Here is a 27,054-nt window from a genome sequence, read left to right on the forward strand (position 1 = left end):
GTCTGGCAGGACGAGTGCCGTTAATTTTCGTTGCTTCATGCTTCGAAATTTATACATATTCTTTTCGTTATTATCTATCTTACGCTCTATTTAATCCCGTCTCAGTCTTAATCGAACCGTAATATTGATATCACTCACAGCAATATACGCACAATTAAGCGTCCCGTAATTCTCGGCAAGGTCCTCGTCTGTAATAATAATACTTATACTTTTTATCGGCATGCAAACTTTGCCAAAAGTTCTCCGATCAGCCATTAAATTGGAAATAAAAAATTCCCCACGAAATAAAATTTTGGATACGGTTATTGCACGCAAGGTTTTCGACACACGGTCAGAAAGCCGGAGAGATGACTTAGGACTGTTCTTCGCTGTCATTCGATCCCTCAGGCAACGCGGATGAGAAGCCGCGCACAAAGGGAGGACTCAATTTTCAGGGTCTCTTCTTCACCTGCACTGAGAGAAATTTTTACTTCCGGTTACCACAAAGTGTAGCCTATCCGTTACTATTCTTTCTCATTAAGATCACTGTTGCTATATTTTCTTGCAACTGTTGCGAAAATTTAAAGCTTCGATTGCCTCAAACCATAAATGAGTTTGGACGTTACACGCGCTTCTGTAACTTAACCACGTTCAATATTTCAAGTTTTCCCAGGTTCTTATCGAGAATTGAAATGCTTACATGACATACTGAATTATTTCGTAAAACGTCCGGATATTGCATCAGATACAAATGTGCTTAGCGTTGTGGAATTGCAACGGAGCGCACGTGCCGATATTTTATTATCATACAAAAAAGAAATCGCACAATTTTATTGCGATAATTCGCGGGCGAGTATCGAGCGTCAAGTTTTCGGCGACCTACACGGGTCGACGTTAATTCAATTATGATCGTGCTAAGCTCGTCAGAATTTTGCGGATTTTCGCCAGCTACACATATACGTCATCTTTGATTAGGTGAACAGAAATAAGCCGTATGTATAGGTATCCATTCGTGAGATATTTGATATCGGGGCGAAAAAATATTGGCGAGTTCTGACTTGACCTTTTCAGAATTGATTGGAACTTGGTAGATTCTTTATCAACTACAATTGTCTGGAGTATTCTCAATTTTTTTGTTTTTTTTTTTTGTTTTTTGCGTAGACCAATAAGGCTTGAAACGCTCTTTAATATAATCTGAGTCTTCTTTGAATCGGTTGAGCGTTGCAGTCCGAAAATAGCTGCTGACATAAAAAGTTCCATAGGTCAATCGGTTCGTCACTTTGTTTAATTTGCAAATTTTTAATAGTTTTCTCAATGTCTTATATAAATACCCCGACAAGAGCAATATGGAAACTGAAACCGTTTAGGCAATACAAATTTTTACGAACCTATAAAGATAAAGCCAATCCGCGAAATGCGCGTTGATCTTGAACTCTGATGGAGTAAAATATTCGTCGTCGTTTTACACTTTACACGAATCTTTTGTCACGTGTTCTACTCGCAAGGAAATAAAACGCGAACTTAGGAAATCAAATTTTTAAGTTCTTAATATAAGTTCAAATTTGAAATCTACGCGCGCACTCTGTTTCTTATAATCTGTTTAATATAAATTTATATAATATAATACTTGTTTTACAAAAACTTTACCGTGCCTGATCTGATTGGTCGACTTGTTTGGAAATATTTTTCGCGTTGACTATCGCAAATTTGAATAAAATATAGTTACAATAAATCAGTTCTCCAATCTTCAAAACGAACCTCTGACGAAATATATTGATACGAAATCAATCTTTACCCCAAGGTAGTAATTGTAGAAAAAAAAAACAAAAAATACCGTTCTATAAATATTGCAACTGACACATTTTTGTGTCTCATGACGAAATAACCTTCACGTAATTTGTTACTTCAAAATATGATGAAAACTGATGAAACAATTGCGTAAGAATTCAATCACCAACTTATGAACAATCGAGAACTACCAGAAAAACAGCTTGAATGATCTCATTTGAAATGTCCCGTAGCATGGCACTGATGCTGCGATACGCTACCGGTTATACTAACAATAAGTATGCTCGATGATTTCATTACGTAACTGTTTCTAAACTGCTCGTCTAATATCAAATTCTAATGCATAATTTTCCGGCTCGTGACCACGGTCAGTTTTCTTGTAACATGACAGCTCCTTCATCCGGCACAGAGTACCAAGCCATTTTTGTGCCTCACGGTCATCGATCTTTACGAACTTCTATCATTCGTTGTGATTCTCGTTTACGGTTTATGCAAATATACCAATTAGCAGTTCAACCGTCACACATTTTCGTAGAAATTTACCAGAAGCATCGCATTGTGTTTGAGTGATTTTATACGGGCGAAAGAGTTGAAAATTTCAGCTATCAAATTTTGCATAAAAGTGGTTTTAGAGTTACTTTTGTTATAACTTTTAGTACAGCAAAATTATTCCCAAGTTTATACGTCGTGTTCAACTTGTCAGCCACACGTCTTCTTGGTTTTAATCACTTTTACTTATCATCTCTCTATATCATAAATCATTGTTCACATGGCAACCTGCATATTACCTCCTTCCTGTTCTTGTATTTCCATTCGCTGGAAAACGTAATCAGCCAGGCATGGAGAATCACGTAACACTTTCCTTATAATTATATCTTATGCACCTCTCTAATTTTAAATCGATTATCGAACCAGTATTTACACGCAATGGTGTATTTTGGGAATCTTGAATCTTGTGTGCTCAAATTCGAAAGTATTCGATTATCGTTGACGATGGTAGTTTGAGTTATTTTTTCTCCAAGATTTTTAGCGATAGCGAACATTTTTTATGTTGGCCATTTTTTTTTCTATAATAAGCCGTTTTTCAAAAAAGAATTTGAATTCGTGTTTATACAAATATTTATTACGCCATTAAATCGAAAAATAAGTTTTTTGGTAAAGAACTACGTTGTCTTGTCATTTTAGTTAAAATAATTCCAAGACTTTTTTTAAATCTTTCCACGAGAACCTGAAAGTTTCTTCTTTTAACCTCAATTGGTTTCGTTCTCGTTTCTGGGATTTCGAGTCACAATCTTTGTGAGTCTAAAAATGATGCGTAAATAAGGTATATGCATTCGCTTGACAATGTGTATAAAGTTTAAGTAAATTTTTCCTCGCAATGTTGACATCCTTTTGGGTAAACAAATATGTGATTTTAATCACGCACGAAGGTATTAAGATCAGCGTGATGAAAGTCAGCTAATCTTCTTTAGAGCATCAAATTGCACCCGCTGTAAGTCTCTTAAAGTTATTGAATTATGGTGCTAGATTATTTTTACCATCATGCGCAGTGTTGAATTTAGAATACGTGGTAGTTAGGAGCATCTCTTATTTCATCAGTTCAACCAAATTATTTCAATGCTTGCATTAAAAATGTCATACTGTTCCAAACTTCCACAATAATATTCTCATCAGAGAAAAAAAAGTACAACCAACTTCAAATAAATAATCACTCCAGCCTCGCGTGTTCATCTTCACCATAAAACATTTAAATGACATTTGAAAAATTAACGATGTTCCTACATGAATGACACTCCAATATAGATTTGCAAAGAGCTGTTAAGAAGTGTGACGAAATCAATTTGTTCAAATTCAATTTCTTTTATTGGAAATGTGACTTGTTGAGAATGAAGCGCCAAAGCCAATGATAATAATATTTCTCTCGAAACTCTCACAAGAATATATACGCTAAAATCGTCATCGACATTTTTTACGTCGTGTCACTTTTACAGAGCCGACTCCGTCTCGTCAATTATTATGATTGTGTCTTATTATTTTTTTTTTTTGTTTTCTCCAAAGTGAATTATAATTTTTTAGTTTGATCACCAGGTTATCAATATTATTTTTTTTTCAATCATAGTAACGTTAAGATATTTAATCAAAAGTGTTCTCTTCCTCTGCCTTAGAATTAAACACCCCCCCCCAAACTTGCGCGACTCATCCTCAGTTCAAAATAATGACAAATATCATGAAGCCCTCGAGCTGAATTTTCCCCGTAAATCAAAATGGAACAAGCATAGATTTGCAAGATTTTGACGATTTTGACGTTGAAATTTTTTCGAACGATGGCTGCCACGTTGAATGCATTCTCCTCAATCAGTTTCAAAGATACTCCTATAATCATCCCTACGTCGCTGTGACTTCCATTCGCATCGTAAAATTTTACCTCCGCTCAAACCGAGCCACCGGATCGCTTCTCGGGCCGTTCTCTGTTTCTCGAGCACAACCTCCTAGGTATAGACGCAGTGATGTAACTTGCGGTGTGGTTTTCAGGGTGGGGCAAAGAGGTAAAGGTACACCGTGTATCGTCGTAAATATAGGAAGGTTCGAGAGTGTAAGACCGACGAGAGGGGGGGAATCCCCGCCCGTGCGACCCTTGGTCTGTAAATTTTTATGTCAACGCATTTAGTGCATAACAAGAGTCTGCTAGTTCAGCAGTGTCTTTCTGGTCCTCCACATACTTGCGGGTTGCCCGAATGTTGTTTGGGAAAAGAAAAAAGAAGCACATGAGATAGAAATCGACGACCCAAAGAAACGATAATTGTGCTTTTTCATTTACCGCATCAGCGAATCGTTGGAGAATTGCAGAATTCCCTTCACGTTAGCCAGAAAAATAAAAATCTCTAGCGACGGTCGGGTCTTGACGAATCTCGGAGAAATATCACACCGATGAGAAAGATTTCCAACGAACAGTCTCGGCTGAAATAATAAAGAAAAATCGTATCAGCGATAAAAGAAATACAATAAAAATAAAAACAAGCCATGATCTGCTGCTGGCGAGTAAAACCCTAGTCGCTTATTCGACAAAAAGTCCGAGTCCTCCGAAACGGCGGCTCGGAGCGTCGAAAGCATCGACCAGTTTGGCCGTTTCTAGGGTTTCCGCGAGGAAGCCAAATTCGACAAATTAAAGGCACGCCGAGCACCGTCTGCGGAGACAGTTTCTTAGGATGGATCACGGCGACAGCGCGAACGAGGGCGAAAGCTCGGTGGACACCGTCATTGCCCGGTCGTCGCTCGAGGAAGAGGATCCAAAGGAGGAACCGGAACGAGCGTCGACGGATCGCGTTGCCGTCGCGGGGGAGAGTAACTCGAGTCTGGATACAGTGGCGAGCAAGGATGAGAAGAAACGCGGCCGTTTTGGCGCCCTGAAAAAGAGCTTTCGGAAGGATGGGGGTCTTTTCAAAATCAAGAAAAAATCACCAGGGGATCGTACTTTCGGCCGAGGCTCCGACGCCTCGCTCCCGGAGCTCGCACTCAGAGACGAAGACGGTCCCAAAGGTTATCGATAATTGTGTAACACGGTAAAACTTCACTGCACCGCCGCACTCTCGTCTGATTCACTTCGAAAAATTCATGGGAATTGAATGGACTGTGAGTCGGATGGTTAATCGCTTGGTAATACCTGTAGAGTTCGATTGATTTACGACATTGCTTCTTCGACTCTCTCATGGAATAGGACTGAACAGTTGACTGTATTAACATTAGTTCAATGAACAGTAAATTTGATTGACTGGCTTGCGATCGCATGTCTTGTATCAAGTATCGTCAGTTATAGACTCAGGTATTTGAGAACGCAAATTGAAAGTGGCGTTAAAAAAAGAGAACCTGAATTCGTTAACGGCTAGGATTCGTGTGCAGAGCTTTGTGCTGAGAAGAATGTTCTGATATTGTTGAAATATTCACAAGACATTTTTATAGACATACGATATTCTCAGTTGTTACAGCTGGTTTAAATCGGTTGGGTTAAAATTTTAAGGAGCAGTCTTTTCTGACCCAGTAACGCTTTGATTGAGTTTGTCGTTTTCGTCAGGTCTAATTCCGTTATTGCAATAAGATTTTTTTTTTCATCTAAAATTAATTATTATTATTTTCACTGCGTATAAAGGATAAATTCTTGAAACAATACGTTCCCTCTCACCCTTTTTGGATGAACTTGACAATCACATCTATCGCAGATTGACACCTTACAAAACTCATGAAAACTAATTCTTTTCCTAATTAGTGTCTGTAGTGTTTACTAGAAAGTAAAAAAAGAGACCCCTATTGGTGCACCAAATCAATGTCTACCTAGGCAACAATTTTTGACTCGACGAAAACCAAACTGACAGAGAAAATTTTCTAATATTTTCATTCACAGTCTTCGGCCACAACCAACAAGTAAGCGTTCTCGACAGTTGAATGTTGGTATGGAAAGAAAACTTTTGTATTTCGACAGAAATAGTAGATTAAAAACATCTAGACTTGAAACAATTAATTGACAAAATTCGTAGTCATCGAGTCGTGCAGACTGTCGAACATCTCATGGCTCAGGTATTACCAAGCTAGGCAATGACGAGGAATGTAAGAATTAGTCGAATCAAACATATTTCATCTCCTGCATAACTCCGTGTAGGGGGCGTGCGAAAGAAAGTGGAAAAATTGAAGAAAGAGAAGAAGTCTAATTCACTCGTCCGTAAGCTCAGTTTGAACAAGTTCAAATTATCGGGATCGGAACAGGAAACGAGACGCACACCGGAAGGTGGGGACAGAAGCCGTTCGCAGAGCCAATCGTCCCAAGAGTCTCAGAGCCAATCGGACAGCCCTTGCAAGCTGGGCGTCACCCTGCGGAAGGGGGCCGGAGACTTGGAAAAGGAAAATATCGAAAAGGAAAGGCTTGTCGCCGAGGGACACCTCCGAGAGGAGGGAGAGCAGAGATCGAAGAAGCCGACGCGATCGACGAGGCTCGATAGCCTGGAGAAACCTGTAAGCACCGTCACGGTTGTGCAGCGCAGGTCACCGTCTCTGACCATTAGAAGCATACCGAATCGAGAAGTATTGACGAAAATTTACGGTGAGCCAAAAGTTGTCGCTTTTTCATATTACACGCGTCTGCGCAAGGCCGACTTCAATCTGCAAGCACATGATATCGTTAAGCCAACTTAATTCGCTGTTATTGTTCACCTTCTTCCGGTAAGAATCATACCTATTTTCAATGCCAGAATTGAATCTTCGTTCTAGAGCAGATGTGTAAACAGTGCATTGATCGTCTCAACGATTTCTAAGATGCATTGCTTCTTTTTTCAAATTTGGAACACAGCGTCACGGGATTTGTGAGGTTATTTGAAAAGCACTTGGAAGAGATCGAGATTTTCGGTTCGGGATGCATTTCTTTGCAAAATAATATCTGCTTTGGTTATATTGCCTTGTTATTTTTCCGGTGAAAGAATGGAATGATGTTTGAAAAATGGAGCATGAAGTTTTTAAAATTCATGTGTAAGATCGAAATCTATTTTAATTAGAAAATCGTTCGTAAGTTCAAGTTTCAGTGTAGCTTCTATTAGTTTCTCCGGGCGATTAACTGTTACCTGAATTTTTATAAAAATTGAATCGCACAATTTACGTACAGCAGAAAGGACTTTGATTCAGCAGCATTACATGACAAACTGCGTCATAGAATATTCACCTTTCAATTCTGAGCTTTTGCAATTCCAGGCACTCGTTTTAACAACCTTGTAGTTTTACATCGTAAAACTTTACAACCCAACAACAAGTGCATGGTTTCGATTGCATTCAAGTCGAATGGACAAATAACCGGTTAAGGAATACAAATCTTGCTACATTTTTTTTCATTCTGCAAACTTGATTCTCTCAGCGTATAAATATTGATAACATTGCGCATCTGGGATTCCGAGTTCTTCACTGGCTTATCATAAAAAATTCGTAGCAGAAACGCAGAGCGCCGAAAAAGTGACACAAACGAGCGACTCACCCGAGAAAACCCATCGCGTAGTTTCAACACTCCCCTACGCAATATCGAAATGGTCCGATGGTCCAGAGTACGGGAATCCTGAGATCCGGAGACCGAAGCTATCCCTAAAATCAGACTCCGAATCGGCGATACATCCCGCGAAAACTCCACCGCTTGAGCTTCGCCGCAAGTTGTCGCTCCTCGATGAGAAGCGAGCAGTTTTTCGACGCCGAAGGTTCGACACTTCCGAAGAATCATCTGCGGACACGGTAATTCCGGCGAGAAGTCAGATCGATTCGAAGGCTCAGACTTGCACTGGGAATATCCGGGGCCCAGCGCGGCACATAAGCGTGCAAAAGTTCGACACCTTTTCAACCTTCGAAGGAACATTCGACGAGGAAACCGGCCTGGGATATCTCCAAGGAATCGAAGAGGATCGAGCGGAGAACTTCGATCAACAAGTCACGGGACGCGTGAGTCTCAGGACGATGAGCAACGCGCCGACGATCGCGGACATAATGGATAAATCTCGATCGACTAGTCAAGAAAGCGCGGTGAGATAACCAGGATTACTTTTACTCAATTATTTCTACTCCGACTGTTAAGTTTTCTTAGGATTTTCGTTTTCGTTGCTTTTAATCTCGTTTCTGTATTGGGTTGTATGATTCGATAGTGTTGGCGGTTGATTAGAGCGCACAGACCATGTTCCATTGGGAAAGTTTATGTGGAAATTTTTACACACAGAGACTCTCTCGAGTGCGTGACAATCGACTTTTGATCGAGGCTTTCATACGCGTGTAAAGTGATTTTTTGATGGCTCTACACAACCAAGTTCAAAATTAGACCCCCAATTTTGTCGAAACCGTTCATGGACCAACGTTACAGTCAATTGATGATCAACTTCGATATCCCTTAAAATACAAAAAACATTTTTTATGTCCCAGTAAAGCGCGATTTTAATCCTGGAATTTTTGTTCTCTAAGCTTACCTATAAGCATTAATAGAGCAAATATTATAATCAGCAATCATACGTGTGAATATTAATATAGATATTAGAATTTTGTTTTTCGTTGTTACAAATCTCTGGAAGTTCACTTCGAACATTTTACTGCATCAATATTCAATGGTTTTGAATTTATCGTTGATATATATGTTGATGGAATCGAGACTTCGACCACAGATAATAGTAGCTAAATGAAAAACATTTTAGCTGTAACTTTTAAGTCGTTTCTCTATTAAAGCGCACCAATCAACCCACAAATACATGGCGCAAATGTACCATAAAAAAAAAAATCATTACTAGTTTACTTGTTATTTTGGTACATTGGCTAGTGTTTAAGTAACAGAGGAGACGAATTTTTGATTGAAAAAGTCCAACGTATGACAATAACCTTCCAGGGCTGTAACCAAAACCAACCAATTGTTTTTGTGAGAATCTTTCATCTTCTTTCTCTATTCTACGATTATTCATTCAGGTAAGTGTACCAGTTATTGACTCTGTCCCAATTATCGACCTTTTCTGCTTGTATCTGCTCGATGCATGCTTCTGAAATTACCAAAAAATAAATTTATGGCGTCTAACTCTCTAGCAATTTGTTGTAGTCATCATGAAATTCACAGTTCGTGCCGTCAATTTATAATTTTGGAAAATAAAAGGGTCAATGATTGGGTCTAAACGTGTCAATAACTGGTGCACTTACCTCACTAGTTATTTCGAGCACCGCAAGCTTGTGCGTGATGCTGGAAGGCTGTCCTTAGACTTCCCAAGACTCCAGAGAAAGGTTATACCTTCTTGTAGAAAAGTCTCTATAATGTGGCGTGTCGGTTTGCGTGATTCCCGAGGGTTAACGAAACCCAACTGCTCCAGCGGGGCTTCGGGTAAAGGACCTTTGCGTGGAACCCGGAGTGGCGTATACCGTGACAGTTGCAGGAAACTGAACACCCAAGTGTGCATGCGCCTCGACTGTCGTCTGCTTAGACAGGCTGGCCAACTTTTTTCTAATTGGGACCTATCTATACGCGCAATCGTTTCGAGATTGTTTTCACTCGAATCCAGACCCATCAAATTTTTGCTAATCTCAAATTCTCAAGGCAACATAACTTCGAAACGCGTGCAAATTTAGACAGCTGTAAACGTCTGGCTGCAGCGTACAATCGGTTGGTCAACCTGTCAAGCGGACTGAAAATTTCGCTCAAATTAGTTGAATCTACCAATCGAATCACGCGATTTGGCGCACGCGCATTCGGGTGTTTAGTTTTCTGATAATCTCACTAAACGTACGCAGTTGTTCACCGGTACAATTGTGAGCTGGAATGAGATATCCTTCCACGTCTCAAGCTTGCGTAATTTATAATGAAAACTGACTGTTATCCTAACGTCAAGGAAATTTTTCATGCGCAATGATTATCCCACATACGGACGTATTCACTGACATACTATACGCGCACCATTTATATACGCAGTCACTCGGCTACATGCTTTCGTGACACAGATCGATAGTAACTTTCTGTGGTCTGAGCTGTGGTCGACGGCTGTCGAGAAGCATTCACGGGTTTCAAGTTTCACCCTGCTCGGTAAGGGTGACAGCCTTCCCTACTATCGTTCACACACTCGCTCCCTCGTTCGCTCGTTATGCGTCCATGGAGTGAAGCGACTGAAAAATATACCTTATCCGATGCGATTGCCTGAAATATAGAAGGTGCAGGACGTGAAATCCTTACGACAATTGCGCCATCAGGTGTTAAACCGACGTTCACGCTTCGCGAGATATTTTGCTTCGGTCAAATCGATTGTTAATCGAAGGAAACTGACAATTTCTCACATTCGTTTAAACTGAACTGGAATCGACGTATCTTCGGCGATACCAGCACTCCTTTGCAATATTTTACCAACGGTTATGAAAAGTACCATATACACTGTGTTTTTGTTTTTTCAATAAATTAAGTTAACGTATTTAACGGAATACAGATGATTACAATTAAAACAAAAAGTAGTGAAACGAAGGTTTATAAATTGCAACTAAAGTCAATCAAGTTGAATTTAAAACGACGACTCTCCCGAATGAAAGATTGATCAAATACACGAATTTCAAACTTCGGACCAATTACATTATTGTATCGTTTTACCAAAAACGTATCCGTTCGTCCAGTTTCAATGAATTCCGGGTAATTGTGCTCGTTATAAATTAATTCTCTATAAATCGCGTGTAATGATTTTTTTTCTGAGACGCTTCGAAAAAACATCGTACAAAAATCATTCACACACACACACACACACACACACACACACACACATCTCTTCTATAGATGAGTTTTAATATTACAAAATAGAGCAATAATACAAAGCTTTTGAACTGGCAAATAACTAAACTTTTTTCTGGGCACTTGTGCCGCATTGAATGTTTTTTTTTCTCGTCAAAAAGAGATTATTAATTGACTTTGGTTCAATTTTCCTGATCCCGATTTCAATACTTTTTCGTTACATCGATTCTTTTACTTCAATTTACGCTCGATACTTACTTTTTTTAATCTTCACGTTGAACCGCATATCCTGAAGATTATACGTAGACGGGGGATTTTAATCTTATCGGACGCACGAACCCTCAATGGTCGTGATGTTTACACATCAGACCAGGGTGAACGACCATCGGTTGACCCATCAGCAGAAATTATTTCATTCGACACAATACTCGTCCTCATTCTGTACCAATCTACACCTACCCTCGATTCGTTGACACGTCAAACAATGGTCATAACAATTATTCTAGAGCTTTTAGCAAACGGCAGCAATACTAATCTTGTAATTTTTAATATTTCATGCTATGATCTTTTAAGATTGTTGAAATATTCCTGTGAATCTTTAACGATTTCTCATAACTGCCAATGATTACTTTGATGATTACCAATGCTGAACTTTGAATATTTCGAAAATTACGAAATGATTTCAAATGATATTGATCCAAAAAATTAAATAGATATCTAAAAGGAAAATGAGCTGTAGACAAACGGATCTTACGTTCGTGATTTTTTTTACGTCCCTAAGGTTTTCACTATCGCAAACTTGAACAAAATTCTATTGAAATTCAAACACGTCTTAGAGAGATTCGAGACCTTTTCATATTGAAATCCGCATACTTTCGAGTAAATAGAAATAACCATCTGACATTGAAGTGTTATTGAAAAAAACCGCAATCTAAAAAAAAAAAAACAAATTTGGAAATTGTTAGATATGCTCTTCATAATATTTATTAACTCGCTTTTGATTACGTTTGTTGTGACAGAACCCGTCAACATTCATCGAACAGTGTTTCAGATGATATGCACTAGTATCTGACTTATAAAATATACAGTCGTAGTTGAAACTTTGAACAGCGACGTTAATTCATTACAGACGTAGTATTTCACACTAATATTATTTTAATCTATCCACGCGTTGACTCAACCAGTTGCTGACAGGTAATTACCGATCTCAAGGTCAACACGGCACATACAGCATTATGGATGATCGAATAACACGATGAACGACAATTCTCGGATAACACGATAAGACTTATCGATTCCATGAAATTTAATCCTTCAAGTGTTCCGATGTGGTTCTGCAATAATCGATACAAATTTCATTACAGCATCACAAGTTGCTTAGATACCTACTTCGTTCAGCGAATATAAGACTATAAGACACGGATGAGTGTCACGGCACAAATTCGTTCTGACGGCGTATCCAAACGCTGAAAGATAAGACGTACCTGTACTCGTATACTCCGTGACACTTTTTCAAGGTGTTTCATTCCGCCGTTCCCCTACCGCTTCGTTATACCCGAATGTACAAAATTGTGTCTACCCTTCGCTCTAGAAATTAATACCGTTCGTTGTCACTTGACAAAAAGTAACGATTTTGCAAATGGCAACCACAGGCAGTTGTGACAGGATAATCAACTTTCTTTAACAATTAACAGTCTCCTCAAAGCTGAACCCAAAGGGGTCTAAGCCTCGTAAATTTAAGGCAGTATAGAATAAAAGACCGAATTATCGGCAGTGCATACCCGGTATATCTGATTCTGAATTGATTTGCCTCGTTGCAATGTACTCACCGTCGGTTATTGCGGGGCAAAAATGTGTTCGCCAGTTGCGTGGCTGCGGGCGACTACCGATTTTCGCAGAGAACGCACGGTATTTTGGGATTATTGCTTGAAAGGTGGATTAGTCCGACAATTGGTGTTAATTGTCTTCATTTGAACTTGTCATTGAGAATTAGTCGTTCTCACGGTTAAAGTTTATCCTTCAGATTTTTATGTAAAAGGGTAGGTAAAAATATTTGAGCAAGCGGTGAAACAATTTCTGTAAGTACCGAATCAGGACGGGTAAGTCCAGATGCAAATTTTCCGAAATTCTGTTTCAAGCAAACACCAGTAATTCCGTCGGCTTCGTTGTATCGCTCGTTGTCAGCCCGAACTGCATTGGCGCTTGTTATTACCCACTCCATTCGACCGGCGCAAAACCAATATAAAAACCAGACAGCCAACAGTGAAATGGGGTTATTAATATTCGTTATCTGACGATGCACTCGTTGCCACGTTTGGATTCATATTCAGTTGGGTGGCCGGTTGTCCACGGTAGAACCGGAGTGTCTTGTTCCTTGGTAACTTTCATACCACAAACTCTCAGATGGAACTTACTTTTTGGCGAAATTTGGCTGCTTTGGATTTTTTCAGATGGAAGGTAACGCGGTGTTCTATTTCAGTCTTTTAGCTGTAAAATCATTTTAAAAAAAAAGTGTCGTGTCAGAAAGCAATTGCCGCGTATCGCTCGAACGGTTCAGTCAGTCGGTGGATAGCGTAACCCGCAAAATATCAGTACGACGTTTATATTTATAAAGTTATAGCTGAAAAACATCAGCGGTATTTCTCTTCGCGTCGTTTAATGCTCGACTTCGTTTTCAACCTGAAGGAAATTATGACTCGCCTAACCGGAGTTAAAAATATCTGGTAATTTCCTTTTGTTGCAGACATCTCAGAACAGTGGACCGACCGCGGGTGTTGGTGAAAAGCGGGAACACCTGTACAAAATACTCGTGATAGGTGAACTGGGCGCAGGCAAGACCTCCATTATAAAAAGATACGTTCATCAATTCTTTTCTCAGCACTACAGAGCCACCATAGGGGTGGACTTTGCCCTAAAGGTTCTCAACTGGGACCAGCATACAATAATAAGGCTACAGCTCTGGGACATCGCAGGTTAGTCAAGTTCACAACGATCCCGATAAAAGAGGAATAATAGGATGCTATTGTACATATTTTTTTCATGGTTGAAATAATTAATTGCTGAATCTTTATCGGCCAATCAACGCGTGTTACGCGTGAAGAATTCCATGCGGTTTCACCTAGAGTCAGATGTTGTTGCTATTTGGCCTAGAATTATTCGTAACTCGGAAAATGTACAAGCTTAGGTCGTAAGTACCTAATTCATGACTTCCGAGTCAATGAAAATATGATTTTCTGCAAAGTTTTAAAAGTTGCCTCAAACTTAAAAGTTTTCTGGCATTTAACTTTGAAACGGTAAGTGATATCAAGAAACGAAAAAAAAGGGTGGTTGTATTTGAGAGTATAACCATATAACGAAGTTACAACAAAGTTTGGAACGATCTCCGGCACTAGGTGAAACAGCACGGAATTTCCCGTATAAGTATATACGTTGAGAGAAATTTTTAGTTCCGATTACCGCTGAGTCCTCAACTATTTTCATTTTTTACCAAAATCGAAAAATGTAGTTCTAGGTAGAAAATGAAAATTAGTTTTCTAGCTGTTACCGGAAAGTCTAGTATCCGTTGCTATTCTTTCTCATTACGATCACTGTTGCTATATTTTCTTGTAACTGTTGCGAAAATTTAATGCTTGTGCAACAATAAATTGACGTTAAAGCCTTATTTAACTAAAAAAGTAGAGTAAACCTCACAAACTGATTTTGCGTTGCAATTACCAAAACATGATCGACAATAGCGCAAAATGGTTCGGTGTACCTCGTTTTTCGTTATTCCAACAACATTCAAACAGGTTTTTTAACGATACCGGTTTTACTGAATTCTTCTAATTACTATAACCAATGAAATTTTTCTCAGCGTGTATTGTTTATGCACACGTAATGCCTATACGAAGAATCTCACCGTCCGCACTTATCGGATTGTCCAGTCTCGCTATATATTTATGAGTAGTTCTCTGTTTGTGAGATTCACATATCGTTATCGGACACATATGCATCGACGTTTGAAATCCTCTTTAGAATTTGCATTGCAGTGTAGCAGACCGACGCATAATTTACTCTGGCCTAAAATTTTATACCGGGACATTCCAACGCCTCGTCATCGCAACTGTTGGATAAGTCGTTAACGATCTTCTTACACTTTTCAAATACTATCCTTCTTTCTTTACTACACAAATAATCCGCGAGAAAATTCACATCACCTTTTAGAGATCATTGAAGGTAACACACTGACGAAAAAAAAAGTGTCAAGATCATGCCCACTTCAGCCCACTTCTGGTAACAGAAACAACGACTACGTGTTCTACTGTATATTCATTGCATAAATAGCCTTATGTCTATTGATAGCTCCAGTCAATCAGTCTGCAAATATGAGCACGTGTCGTTTTCACGTCTGTCTAGGTGAGCAAGAATCAGACTTTTCCAGTGTTGTTGCATCACGTGGATATGTTTCTCTGTACAGAAGTTATTTCACGCTCTATATTTCATCTCGATAACATCGTGAGCGAATAAATGTGGTCTAACCCTTTCAGTCACAGAAGCTACTGTAGTGAGCACCGTTTACTTATTTTATTTTTTTTTTTCGTCATTTCTTTTATATTTCATGTAAAATATTGATTTTTTTTATATTTTCAGGTAAAAAATACTTAAACTTTGTAATGATTAGGATTTTTGTAAATCCATAATTGTTCGTAAATATTATAAATAAACAAATTCAAAAAAAAACGTATTTTAATTAGATGGCCATTAGATTTCCACAATTCAATGCATAGGGGTAGTTTTCACCCTTCTTATGGGTGCAAATAGATAGTCTTGGGGCTTGCACCAATTCATGGTTTAAAATCGTACCGTGTCAAGATAAATATTTATATAAATCTCATTCAAGATCACTGTCTAAAGCAATGCTGTTAATTCACCCCGTTTTCACCCCATTTTAAGGGTTGTTTTTTGTTTCAATAAATTCTTACATCAGATTATTATTCAGCGTCGTAAATACTGCGGTTGAAAATCATTTACAAATTTGTAAATAAAATGAGAGGTTGTTCAATTCCAAGTTAAAATGCACAGGAAAGGTACAATCGCACTTCCATGCCAAAAAAAGGAGAACGGCTCGAGTGAAAGGGTTAAAGTGATGTACGTTATAATTTGAGGAATCAGGAAAGATCGATAGTCGCGTATAATGACGTTCTCATATTTTACTGGGATCAAAATGAATTCGAATTTTCCAGGTCAGGAGAGATTTGGAAATATGACGAGGGTCTACTACAAAGAGGCGGTAGGTGCTTTCATAGTTTTCGACGTAACGAGAAGCGCCACCCTCGACGCGGTAGTCAAGTGGAAACAGGACCTGGATTCAAAGGTCCAGCTCCCCGATGGGTCAGCCATTCCATGTGTTCTTTTGGCCAATAAATGTGACCAGCAAAAGGAAGGCCTCGTCAATTCTCCGAATAAAATGGACGAGTATTGTAAAGATAAAAACTTTTCTGGCTGGTTTGAGACCTCGGCGAAGGAAAACATTAACATTGAGGAGGCGGCGAGGTTTCTCGTCAACAAGGTAGTGCATACAGTCTTTGCAAGCTTCTTCAAAATGAACAGTTCGATTAGTTAGGTTCCCAACAGTTGGAGTGCTTCGGGGACAATTTTACAAACTGCGGTTCTCTTACAGAAATTTACAGTTGCGTAGAGTCTTCTGAAATTGAACCATAGTAAGAATTACAAATCGGAGAGCGTGCCTAACTGCTACTTGAACTTTCGATCTGAAAGTCTCTTTTCATTTTTGAACTGTTATTATATTGGATGAAATAATTCTAGCATAGACGATAACTTGTAGCATCAGCTGGATGCTCTTTTGGAATTTGTCGAATTTCAATTGATCGTACTTCTCGACATTGCCCTCAAAACACTTGACGCAATCAAGTGTGGACTTCCTTTTTGAAATATCAGAGACTGGAATTTCTTTGATTTCTCTCAGCAAGTGATGAACACATAAGATAGATATTGCATTTGATCCCGCTGCTGAAAAATACTGCTGAACTATCGTTCGACGGAAGTACGTCGTTACGAAATTTATGGGAGATGACCCAATTCTGTAAAATATATCCACTACCAAGTTTAATATTTCTTCAAAAACAGTACAATCAACTTGGTACTGAAGATGCAAATAACATTTAAAAAAATATTCATAGACAGTCTATAAGAACTTTGGATCTTAAACTTTCTTTCAAGGGACCTTGGGTAGGAATGATTCAAAAAATTTAAGTCGCTCACTTGTACCGACGAATAGTTACAACACTGACTATTTACTGTGATTATATTCCCAAGCAGAAATTAATTTTTTGTGTTTTCAAATCTTCAGCTGTGGAAATGCAGCTCGTTTATTCTTTAACTTGTCGAAAGCTAATCCGTTTGCAAGAATTAACAAAATATAAATAAATTTGAATGATAGACTTCTGCACTTCTACCGGATATCGAGTATTATACAAAAACTTGTCGTTGCCGCGTAATTAACCAGCTATTGAATATTGTGATTGAATTTCATTTGTTGTTGACAGATTCTTCAGAACGATCAAATCATAAAGGGAAACGGTGCGCAAGAGCAATCAGACGGCGAAAGATTCGCTCTGAATCAGTCACCGACCAACACAAAGAAGTCCTGCTCCTGCTGACATCATTTTTCACGTCTAAGGCACTACGCCACCAGGACAGTCCTGCACTTACTTTGACCAATTGAAAGAAATTAAGCAAGCCCGCTGTTTTTACGACAAGGTTCATCCTGCGGACTTCAAGCCACTCGAAGACTTAGGTTTCAGGGCTACGCGAACCAAAACTCTACCGCAAAGTCGCCCATTCATTCATTAATCCATCCAGTCGCAGACCGTCTCACGAAGTGTCGCGACGCAGTTATTCCTCCCACATCTGCACACCTCCTAATACACGGACTCGCAATACAGTGATAACTTGACGTAAACATTCCTCTGAGTGTGTAAATTTGTTACTTTCCCGCACGTGAGTATCGTTTTTATTGCACGCATATTTACATCACGATCATCCGAGTAATTTATTAAATTACTTAATTACTATTGAATAAGCGTTGAAAATTGAAAGAAATTAAATGAAATAAAATTACGAAATGCCTTAAAGTTCGGTAGAATTTTTAATCACATATTGTATTTTATGTATAGCGATTATATTCGATAATTCTCTTTGAGTAAGTTCCTTTCTCGCGTAAGTTACCCGTAAGTACGTACCGAACATTTTTATCGAATAAAGTATAATCATGGGTATTGATGAGCTGTACTAAAGAAAAGTGCCATTTCATTTGAATAAAATTCAAACGCCGTTGTACGTAACACGTAAACACACGCAAGGTTGCGTAAGTACGTATTATACATTGATGTATCGCCTCTGATAACTTTCAAGACCTGTTTCGCTTCAAATACGTTAATCCGAAAATGAGAATACCAACCACACGTTCGATCTCTATGAAAAATAATTCACAATCATTACACGGGTCTTTGCAAGAAAAAGAAGAAACGAAACCTTGAAGTAAATTTTTAACATTCTATCCATTTTAGCTCGGATGAATTCAAATAAAATTTATTAAAATTCAATTTCACCGATTTTTCAATTCGAAGCTATTCCATAGTCTGTAAGAAAGCCTACATGTATAGGCTTGTATTCGTAACGAAATACTGTCTCGAAACGTGCGTGTAAAACTCAATCCAAAATCTTGATTGGCTAACTGTATGTATTCAATAAGTCAAATAAGAAATTATAGTTATGATTAGTTCGATAGCGTTCGCTTCGAGATAAGTTACGTTTTGAATATCGGCCAATTTCGATGTACAATGATAATTGTACACGCCTTCCAATATTAAAGTGCCAAAAAATTCTTTGCTCGTTGAAAGTAAATTATTGTATTAATAATTGTACATAGAAATACAAATGCATGTATATAATAAAGTATACAGAATCCGGTTGAAAAATAATAATCATAACTAAAAATAGCAACGATGATAAAATCAGGTATTGTAGAAGGAGAAAATTCCTCATTGACATAGACTTTGGCAAGTTTGCACTTTTATACACAACCGACTGTATAATTAATACGTAGCTTCAGGAATATGCAAACAAAGACACAAATGTTCCAACAGTATCTGTAACTCAATTATAACGGTTTACTTGTAGTCCATTCTCCATCTACTTTCTTATGTATGTTTTTGACCGAGATATTATTAAATTATATTCATTTGTTATTTATCGACTCTTTGTACCCTTACTTCCTAGACAACGCCTTCCCCTGCGACATCTCTTAATGTTCTGCAAAAACTTGGCGTATTTGTGAGTTGAACGAAAAGTTACCTATTTACATGTCAGTGAAAATACTTTTGATAAATTTAGAATGGTACCAATGCTAGGATATGATTCACATAACTTTCACTATCCCGTCTACAAGGTGGCCATGCTCGTTCTGCAAAATTCACTTTCTCTTTCTTTTTTTTTTTTCATACCGCAACACAGTAGTTTTCTATTGATTTTGTTCACAATCAATTGAATTGAATGTTTTGTCAGGCCCTTTAGCTTATAACCTTCCATTTTACTGAAGTTAGCCTACGTATTGTATTAGAATATCAAAGGTTTCGTATGACTAGAATCTATACTCAGCCGAAAGATAATCACTTTTAATATTTAAAGATCGCACTTAACTAACTCTCGTGAGATTGGTGAATTGTGACAAAACAGTATAGCAGTTTTAAGAATACAAAAAACCCCATTTCTCGGGCTGATGTGCTACACATAAAAAAAAAAAAAAAAAACTATAGAATATAATCTAGACTGAGAGCAATCCTTAGCTGATGTTGAAAACGAGCAATTGTTCAGTACTCTAAGTCTAGTGAATCTGAAAGCTTAAAAGAAATGTCAATATACTTGTTACACATCTATTTTATGATATTAGTTGGGATAGAATTCATTAAGGAATAATGTCAAACAGTAAGATAGTGTCGAGGCACACTTCTTCTGCTAAACGAAATGAAACTACTTTTTCATAATGTAAAAATCTTGAGTCGAGGTTTTTCGATGCCTTGGAATAGGCGTATTGACAAATAATAAATTGACTCATCACTCCCCGTTTCAATGACGAAGAAACCCTAGTTAAGATATAAGTGAAAAAGTCCATTCCAGAGTACAATGCAGTGGATGATGACAAAGTATGACAATTTATGTAACGCAGACATTTCACGTACGCGGTTATTAGATAACTTGGTTAAACAGCAAAATGATAAGCACCCGGGGGAGTGAAAACGATGCGTGTACGTTGCGTTCATTGTGCCGTGAACTCTGAAGGCGACAAGACAGTGGGACCTGAATCGGATATCGTGTATCTCGGAATTCTGTGTTACAAAATGTTTCTCAAAGACGTCGAATCGGAGTCTTATTCCCCACCTCCCGAACTTCCAATATCTATTTCCTGGGAAAATATTACCGTTCATGTCCGACGCAAGCCTGATTTCTTTATCAAAAGTATCGCAAAGAAGATTTTTGGATATTCCACTCGCAATGACAAACCGGTCAAGATACTTGACTCAGGTATGATGAAACTAACTCAACTCTACTCCGTACATCATAACAGTGCCAGAAAAAATTGTACTTTACCCAATTTGAGATCACACGACACTTGGAAGACTATTTAAAGAAGACCTTTTAAAGGCTGAAAAATTTTGAAATATTTGGCAAAGGTACCGGGAGTCTCACTAAAAATATAAAAGAATTATTTCACTACGTAAAATTTCAACATATTCAAAACTGGTCATTAATCAGCAACGTTTTTTGATAGTGTACGTATTCCAATGTCTAATAGCAATAAATTTTGATCACCAATAAATGTACTGTAAAATATCTTTTTCATAAAATTACATTATTCACCGGTTTTTTTGTTGTTCAGAAAATGAACACATCTATCTAGTATCAGTCATTATGTTCTTAAGTAAATTAGAACAACTTTTATCATTTCAGAATATTACAAAACCTAGTTTGTATTGTATTATACCCATTCTTGGGATTGATAAGTAGATTTAATTCACTCACTGTGGACAGGTAAATTTATACTTCTACTACTGACTGCACTGATTTTCTGATTGATCGAGAAATAAAGTTTTCAATTTACAAGATTACAGTTTGACAGAACTATAGTGATTGTTGTAAATCTATAATAATATAATAGTTGAACCACTGCTTTGAATTCATTCGGCATGCCACTCATAAATATCATTCGAACGAAATTTTAATAAACATTTTTGAAATAGTCACTGGCCATGCGGATTCTAGCAGTTTAGTAGCGGTCATGGGTCCCAGGTAAGAAATATATTTTAAAGGATAAGCGTCAAATAATTTCAGTTTACCGAAGAAGATCGAACTCATTGTTAGACGAATACAGTAACATTAATAAATTCATTGTGAGACTCAATAAAGTTGTTGGATGCAACAAGAACCGAACTCGAGTCAAGTTGTATCCGCTTATACGTACATAATCATATTTTACGGGCATTCGTACTGAAGCATATTGAATTTTAACACATTTCTCACAATGTTTTTATATTATTTCAAATATTTTCCGCGCGCATGTGCGTGACATTTGAACCGATGCGAAGACGATCACAACATGTACACGTCATGCATGAACTCAGATAGCGATAACGATAAGGGTGTAAACTGCAAGTTTCTAAAATGAAAATTGAAGACATTGGACTGTCTGTTTTTATACACACATCTTTATTAGGTACTGAAATATCATGCGCACACAGATAACGAAAAAAGGACCGATTTCGATTTTCTCTGTCTTAAAATATTTTATCAAAGTGGTGCCAAATGTCGAACAGGAAAAATGTACATCACCAGCCCGAAAAATAATTCACCAATACTTTTCATAAAAAAATATACTTTATATACTTTATATATATACATAGATAGATAATAGGTGTATTTATTTACAATTGCATCGATTCGACCACTATTTGATGATGGATGTCAACTAATTGTAGTAGCAAACAATTGTAAGCTCGGGGGAACATTGTCTGTTTAAATAAACGCCCTCTATCAGTATAGTTTATGTTAAGCACAAGGCACGTGCTATATAATATATACATATATACATATGAGGTTTTAGATTTAATCGGTCTCGTAGTTTTAATGTTATTCAAACAAGAAGATAAAAAAAATTTCATACAACAATATTTTTTCCGATCTCCAAACACACCTCCTTACTTCTGGTGTAGAACGACATGAAACATCGCGGATAAAATCAAGAATAGTGGAGATTGAAATGAGTAAATTTGACACGGTGGAAAACAAAGACATATAATCCTTTCATCGTTTTGTCAAATACCCAGTGTAAACGAAGTTAATTTGTTGCTCAACCATTTAGCGGTGCAGGTAAAACGACGCTCTTGGCCGCACTGGCGAGAAAAATTGAGCTGCATTCTGGGTGCATCAGAGTAAATGGATGCAGCGTGTCGAGAGACTTGATGTCCAAGATAGCAGGCTTCGTACCTCAATTCTGCGCCTTGCCACCTGCACTAACAGCAATGGAATACATGATATTCACGGTACATGCCTAAGAATGAATATTGACAAGCAGAAATCGCTTAAACGTTGGGTGAATATTTTATTGCAGTGCGCTTTGAGGCTGGACAAAGGAATGTCGGCGAAGGACAGAAACACTTTGGCGGTGAACATCCTCACGGACCTCGGAATACTGAAGCATAGAGACACTCGGATCTCGAAGTTGTCAGGTGGTGAGGTGAAGAGGCTGTCGCTGGCAGTCGAAATGGTTACCAAACCGAAAATACTTTTCCTGGACGAGCCCACATCTGGTAAATATGGATCGATAATTTGATTTGATAATTATGATTGATTGGCTAACAGTTAATTGTTTGTTTTTCTAATTGCAAGACTTGCTTATGGAAAGCTTTGTCCGGGAACTCGGTGATTTTCAATTTTCATTGGCCTTGCGGAAGTTTATTAAAGTTTCTCAATTTGTAACACTGGTCAAAATGAATTTCCGTCAATTATTTCATATTTTCGAAACCGATCGTTCGAAAAATATTCTTTTCTTAAGTAAATATTTTTATACCTTGAAAAATGTTAACTCTCGAGAGATCTTCATAAGTTACAGTTTCCTGTTAAGTTTAGAAAAAGAAAATGTTCACTATTTCACCGACTTTAGAAATGTAGGTTAATTGTTCGTTGAAAAATATTGTTCGACACTCATTTGTTTCTTAAACACTACCAACACCTTATATTTTTCTGACGAACTTAGAACTTCTTTGGGCATAAAGCGTGAATTCTATTTGAGAATAGGTAGTCAGAGTGGCATTGATTAGAGTTCTGGAAAGCAAACCTAGTCATTCTACGAAATTCGGTAACCTTTATTTCTGATCGCCAAATGGTTCGCGGTTGAAGAAAAGTCCTCAAAAGTGTTCGCGTTGGTGAATAATAAGATTGAAATGCTTCCCAGGAATTTTCTGCATATTTGTTGAGAAATCTTCATTAGCTTCAAATACGACTGAACTCAATCAAATCTCGTAAAGAGCGTTTGCTTCTTGCGCCCGTACTTTATTCTCTTTTATACTCTAGGGTGTTGGACAAAAAAATAATTTGCGAATTTCCACCGTGATACGAGCGGTGTAAGTTACATTTAAGATGGTGCTTAATTGATTTTTCAATTTTCCTGAAAAAAGTAACGTAGAACGCTCATCTTTGGAGAGAATCTTCCTTTCAACACAAAAAAACTTTTCAGATGGTGTCACCATGGAAATTCGCAAATTTTTTTTTTTTTTTTTTTTGTCGAACACCCCAATATACTCAGAGGTTATAGATACTTGAACTTCGTGCTCACCGAATCGTTACATTTCTACAATGAAACGATGCCAATTTCCGGTATTCGTAGGTTTGGATACGTGGACAGCGATGCGAGTAATTGAATCAGCAAAGGCTGCGACCAGATCAGGGACAATCGTGTTCTGCTCGGTTCATCAGCCTGCAATGGATCTCTACAAAATGTTCAGTCACGTTGTATATCTGGCTAATGGAAGAACAGCGTACTATGGAACATTGGTAAATGCAAGGAAATTCTTCAACAGGTAGGTACGTCATGCTCTAGTCAATTTTTCGCTGGTTAAGTAATTGAGCCTAAATGGCTGATCGAAACGGATAATTGGGTAGGATTATGAAGTCGTACCTACACAAAAAAAAAAAAAACAACAAAAAACAATTCTATAACATTTAATGGTTACTTCAAAATTGCTACTAAAACAGAGTATAATATCTGATTCTACCAGCTAGATGAGAACTTACAAAATATTTTATGTAACATTAGCAGTAGACAATAATCTCGCGTTATTTTCATTAGCGAAGGATTTCATTGCCCGGAATCGTTCAACGAGGCAGAATTTTACGTCAAAATTGTGTCAACTATAAACCTGGTTGATTCCCTGAACGCTACAGATTCATTTCTCCTTTCTGAACGTCTAGCAAAGATTTGCAGCTCCTTTACTCGTTCAACGTACTACAACCCACCAGAAGTCCCTGCGGGGAATGGTTCGATAGAATTCAAATCTCAAACGTGAGTAAACTTTTCAATTGCTTAAGGGGAACATCAATGTACAGCTGGTTTTGCGAAACAATGAAGATCAAAAAGAACTAGCCGGACAAACGAAAAGCTTTGCTTTTCTGCCACGAGCACGACTGCGTGAACACCTCTGCGGTAATCTGCAGAGCTTGGTTTAGGTACTTCGTTAAATGTTTAAACATTAACTTCACGTTCATTTTTTCAATAATGCATGCTCCTGAATTTTCGAACAAATTCTTACATCATTTCGTAGGTGACTTTTCGCATGTAACTTCTAGGTAGCGTATAAATTTGTTTAGAATTTTTATCCAAGTACTTGACTCAGCATTCCCATTAACAATTTTGTCGAAAATTACGGAAGCTGCCATTTTATAACCGAATTGCCCGTAATATTGAAAAAAATATTATCAATCTCCGGCGAATACATGATTCTTTAGTAAAATTTCGTTCAAGTAAATCGTCAATTCTTCTTCTAGGCTTAAACCCAATCAATTAGTACAATTTTACTGGCTCATGTGGAGAATATCAATACAGATGCGAAGGACAGTGTTCCACGAGGCCGGCCATTATTATCCTTTTTTAGTGAGTATAATACGATCCAGAGCCAAAGCTACATGATCCCAATAAATTATTCGGGTACGATGATCGGTAAATAATATCTACATACATATATTCGGTATTAAATTTCAGGTATCATCGATACTCATCAGTTGGTTTTACTTCGGTGTGAATTCGCACACACAGGTTGGCGTTCAGGATATGCGGGGTGCTCTTTACCTTATTAGTGCTGAGATCATCTTTTCGTCAACTTATTCGAACGCTTGCGTACTGTCTGAACAATTACCTCTATACTTGCAGGAAAATTCGATGTACACGCCGGCAGTTTATTACATCGCAACTGTTATCAGCTGGGTAATTTTCATGGAACTGATATAAAAACGAAACTAGTAGCCGCTAAAATAAAATGGCTTTGCTTTCATACCGGGGGTACGATTGCATTGAGGTTCATTCAAGCTGTTATTATTTCCAAAGTTGATAAAAACTACACTGGCATTTCCAAATCAAAAAGAACGGTTGTTGCTCCTTCCGATCCATCACAAACATAATTTACCAGATATTGAATTAGGTTGAATTTAATTGAAAAATTGAACATGAAAATGACTTGACGTACAGTAAGAATTGAAAACAACTCATAATTAACAATGTCAGAGAAATTACATTATTTCAACTTCTTTCATCGATAAAACCCTACTGTTTATCCGAATGTGATAAACAATATAGCACTTCATTTTGCGATCGTGCCAGTTTTACTTAAATTATTTTTTTTTTTCGTTCTTTCCTATCAAGCTGGTGTAAGTAACGGAGTGATTCTTTTCCTTTCATCAGATTCCCAAGATTGTTTGCCATTGCATTCTTTTTTTTTCAATAATGCTCGTTTCTCTGGATATGGATATCAACTTCTTTGTTCTCATGAAATTCGTTACCTGCATCATATTGGCTGCTTTAACGAGTTCAGCTTACGGCTCAATGATGTCAAGTTGGATTGAGAACCCCGATATTATGATGAGCATTATGGGACCGATCGACCTTGTTGGTTATCTGATGTCTGGAGTTTACTACAATATCAGGTATCTCAAGGGGTCAAAATCCCCCCAATCTTCCTTCTTCAACTTAGCAATTCATCTCCACGGCGATCATTCGCTGTAAGCGTATTTACATCGTTACATGGTCAAAAAACTGTACACCCAAATGCGCACGCATCAAATCACGTGACTCCGTTGCTAGATTCACCCAATCGGCGTTGAGTTTTTGGCTGCTCGCAGGTTGGCCAACGAAAATCTTCAAAGTGTTCATTGATAAATTTTCTGTTTAGAGCCATGCCCGCATACTTGTCATGGGTGAAATACTTGTCGATTTTTTACTACGCGAACGAAGCCCTGGCGATCATCCATTGGACAACCGTAGATAGTATTGGTAAGAAACCGATCATTGTTTTAGCTCGACAAGACAGACAGAGTACTTTTTACTGCCCAAAAAAAAACAAAAATTAAAATGTTTTAATACAAAATCATTTCAGAGTGTTACCCGGACAAAGACTTGCCGTGTTATAGAAATGGGCGAGAAGTTTTGACCGAATATGGATACGGTGAAGATAATTTAAAGATAGACCTATGCGGGCTTCTTTTGCTTACCTTCGGCATGCACTTTGTAGGATATCTCGGGGTGAGGAGGCTCAGAATTGTAAGAGCGATGTACTGATTATAAAATTTTCCTGCGCAACCGGAATAATATCACGTACGCGTATCGATGAATCCCAAACTTGATCCCTCGTTTGTTTCGTATTATGCAACGTATTTCACTGTGAAAGTATTTTACTAATTTTATTACTAAACTGTACGCGCAATACATATCCTTAGTT

At 37.9% G+C, this 27,054-nt stretch overlaps 2 protein-coding genes and 1 long non-coding RNA gene across 9 annotated transcripts in view; 2 read left to right on the top strand and 1 right to left on the bottom strand.

Annotated features, from left to right (window-relative positions):
- LOC124302251 (ras-related protein Rab-32) overlaps positions 1-18,460 on the top strand; it is a 33,859-nt gene extending 15,399 nt beyond the window's left edge. For 2 of the 7 annotated variants that reach the window (XM_046758202.1, XM_046758201.1), the window contains exons 2-4: positions 13,758-13,986; positions 16,237-16,562; positions 17,560-18,460. In XM_046758202.1, the coding sequence (XP_046614158.1) occupies positions 13,758-13,986; positions 16,237-16,562; positions 17,560-17,673 (669 nt within the window). In that variant the 3' untranslated portion in view covers positions 17,674-18,460. Of the gene's footprint in view, positions 1-4,448; positions 5,305-6,418; positions 6,857-7,729; positions 8,308-13,162; positions 13,472-13,757; positions 13,987-15,355; positions 16,182-16,236; positions 16,563-17,559 lie in introns of those variants that run through there. The other 5 variants (XM_046758197.1, XM_046758198.1, XM_046758200.1 and 2 more) reach the window with 5 other exon arrangements.
- On the bottom strand, positions 11,983-12,951 carry LOC124302253 (uncharacterized). Its single transcript, XR_006907668.1, has 3 exons — positions 12,844-12,951; positions 12,499-12,601; positions 11,983-12,348 (listed from the first exon to the last, which is right to left on the bottom strand). It is a non-coding gene; the product is annotated as an uncharacterized LOC124302253 (long non-coding RNA).
- A 930-nt stretch (positions 18,461-19,390) lies between the features above and the next one.
- LOC124302724 (protein scarlet-like) lies at positions 19,391-27,050 on the top strand. The gene is made up of 11 exons (XM_046759173.1): positions 19,391-20,596; positions 21,313-21,361; positions 22,431-22,611; positions 22,680-22,878; positions 23,955-24,147; positions 24,417-24,629; positions 25,112-25,217; positions 25,326-25,547; positions 26,022-26,263; positions 26,509-26,609; positions 26,713-27,050. Exons 1-11 carry the CDS (start codon positions 20,314-20,316, stop codon positions 26,892-26,894), a joined length of 1,971 nt encoding a protein of 656 aa, XP_046615129.1. The 5' UTR covers positions 19,391-20,313; the 3' UTR covers positions 26,895-27,050.
- The last annotated feature ends 4 nt before the right edge of the window (positions 27,051-27,054 follow it).

Source organism: Neodiprion virginianus, chromosome 4 (assembly GCF_021901495.1).
Source record: "Neodiprion virginianus isolate iyNeoVirg1 chromosome 4, iyNeoVirg1.1, whole genome shotgun sequence".
NCBI lineage: Eukaryota > Metazoa > Arthropoda > Insecta > Hymenoptera > Diprionidae > Neodiprion > Neodiprion virginianus.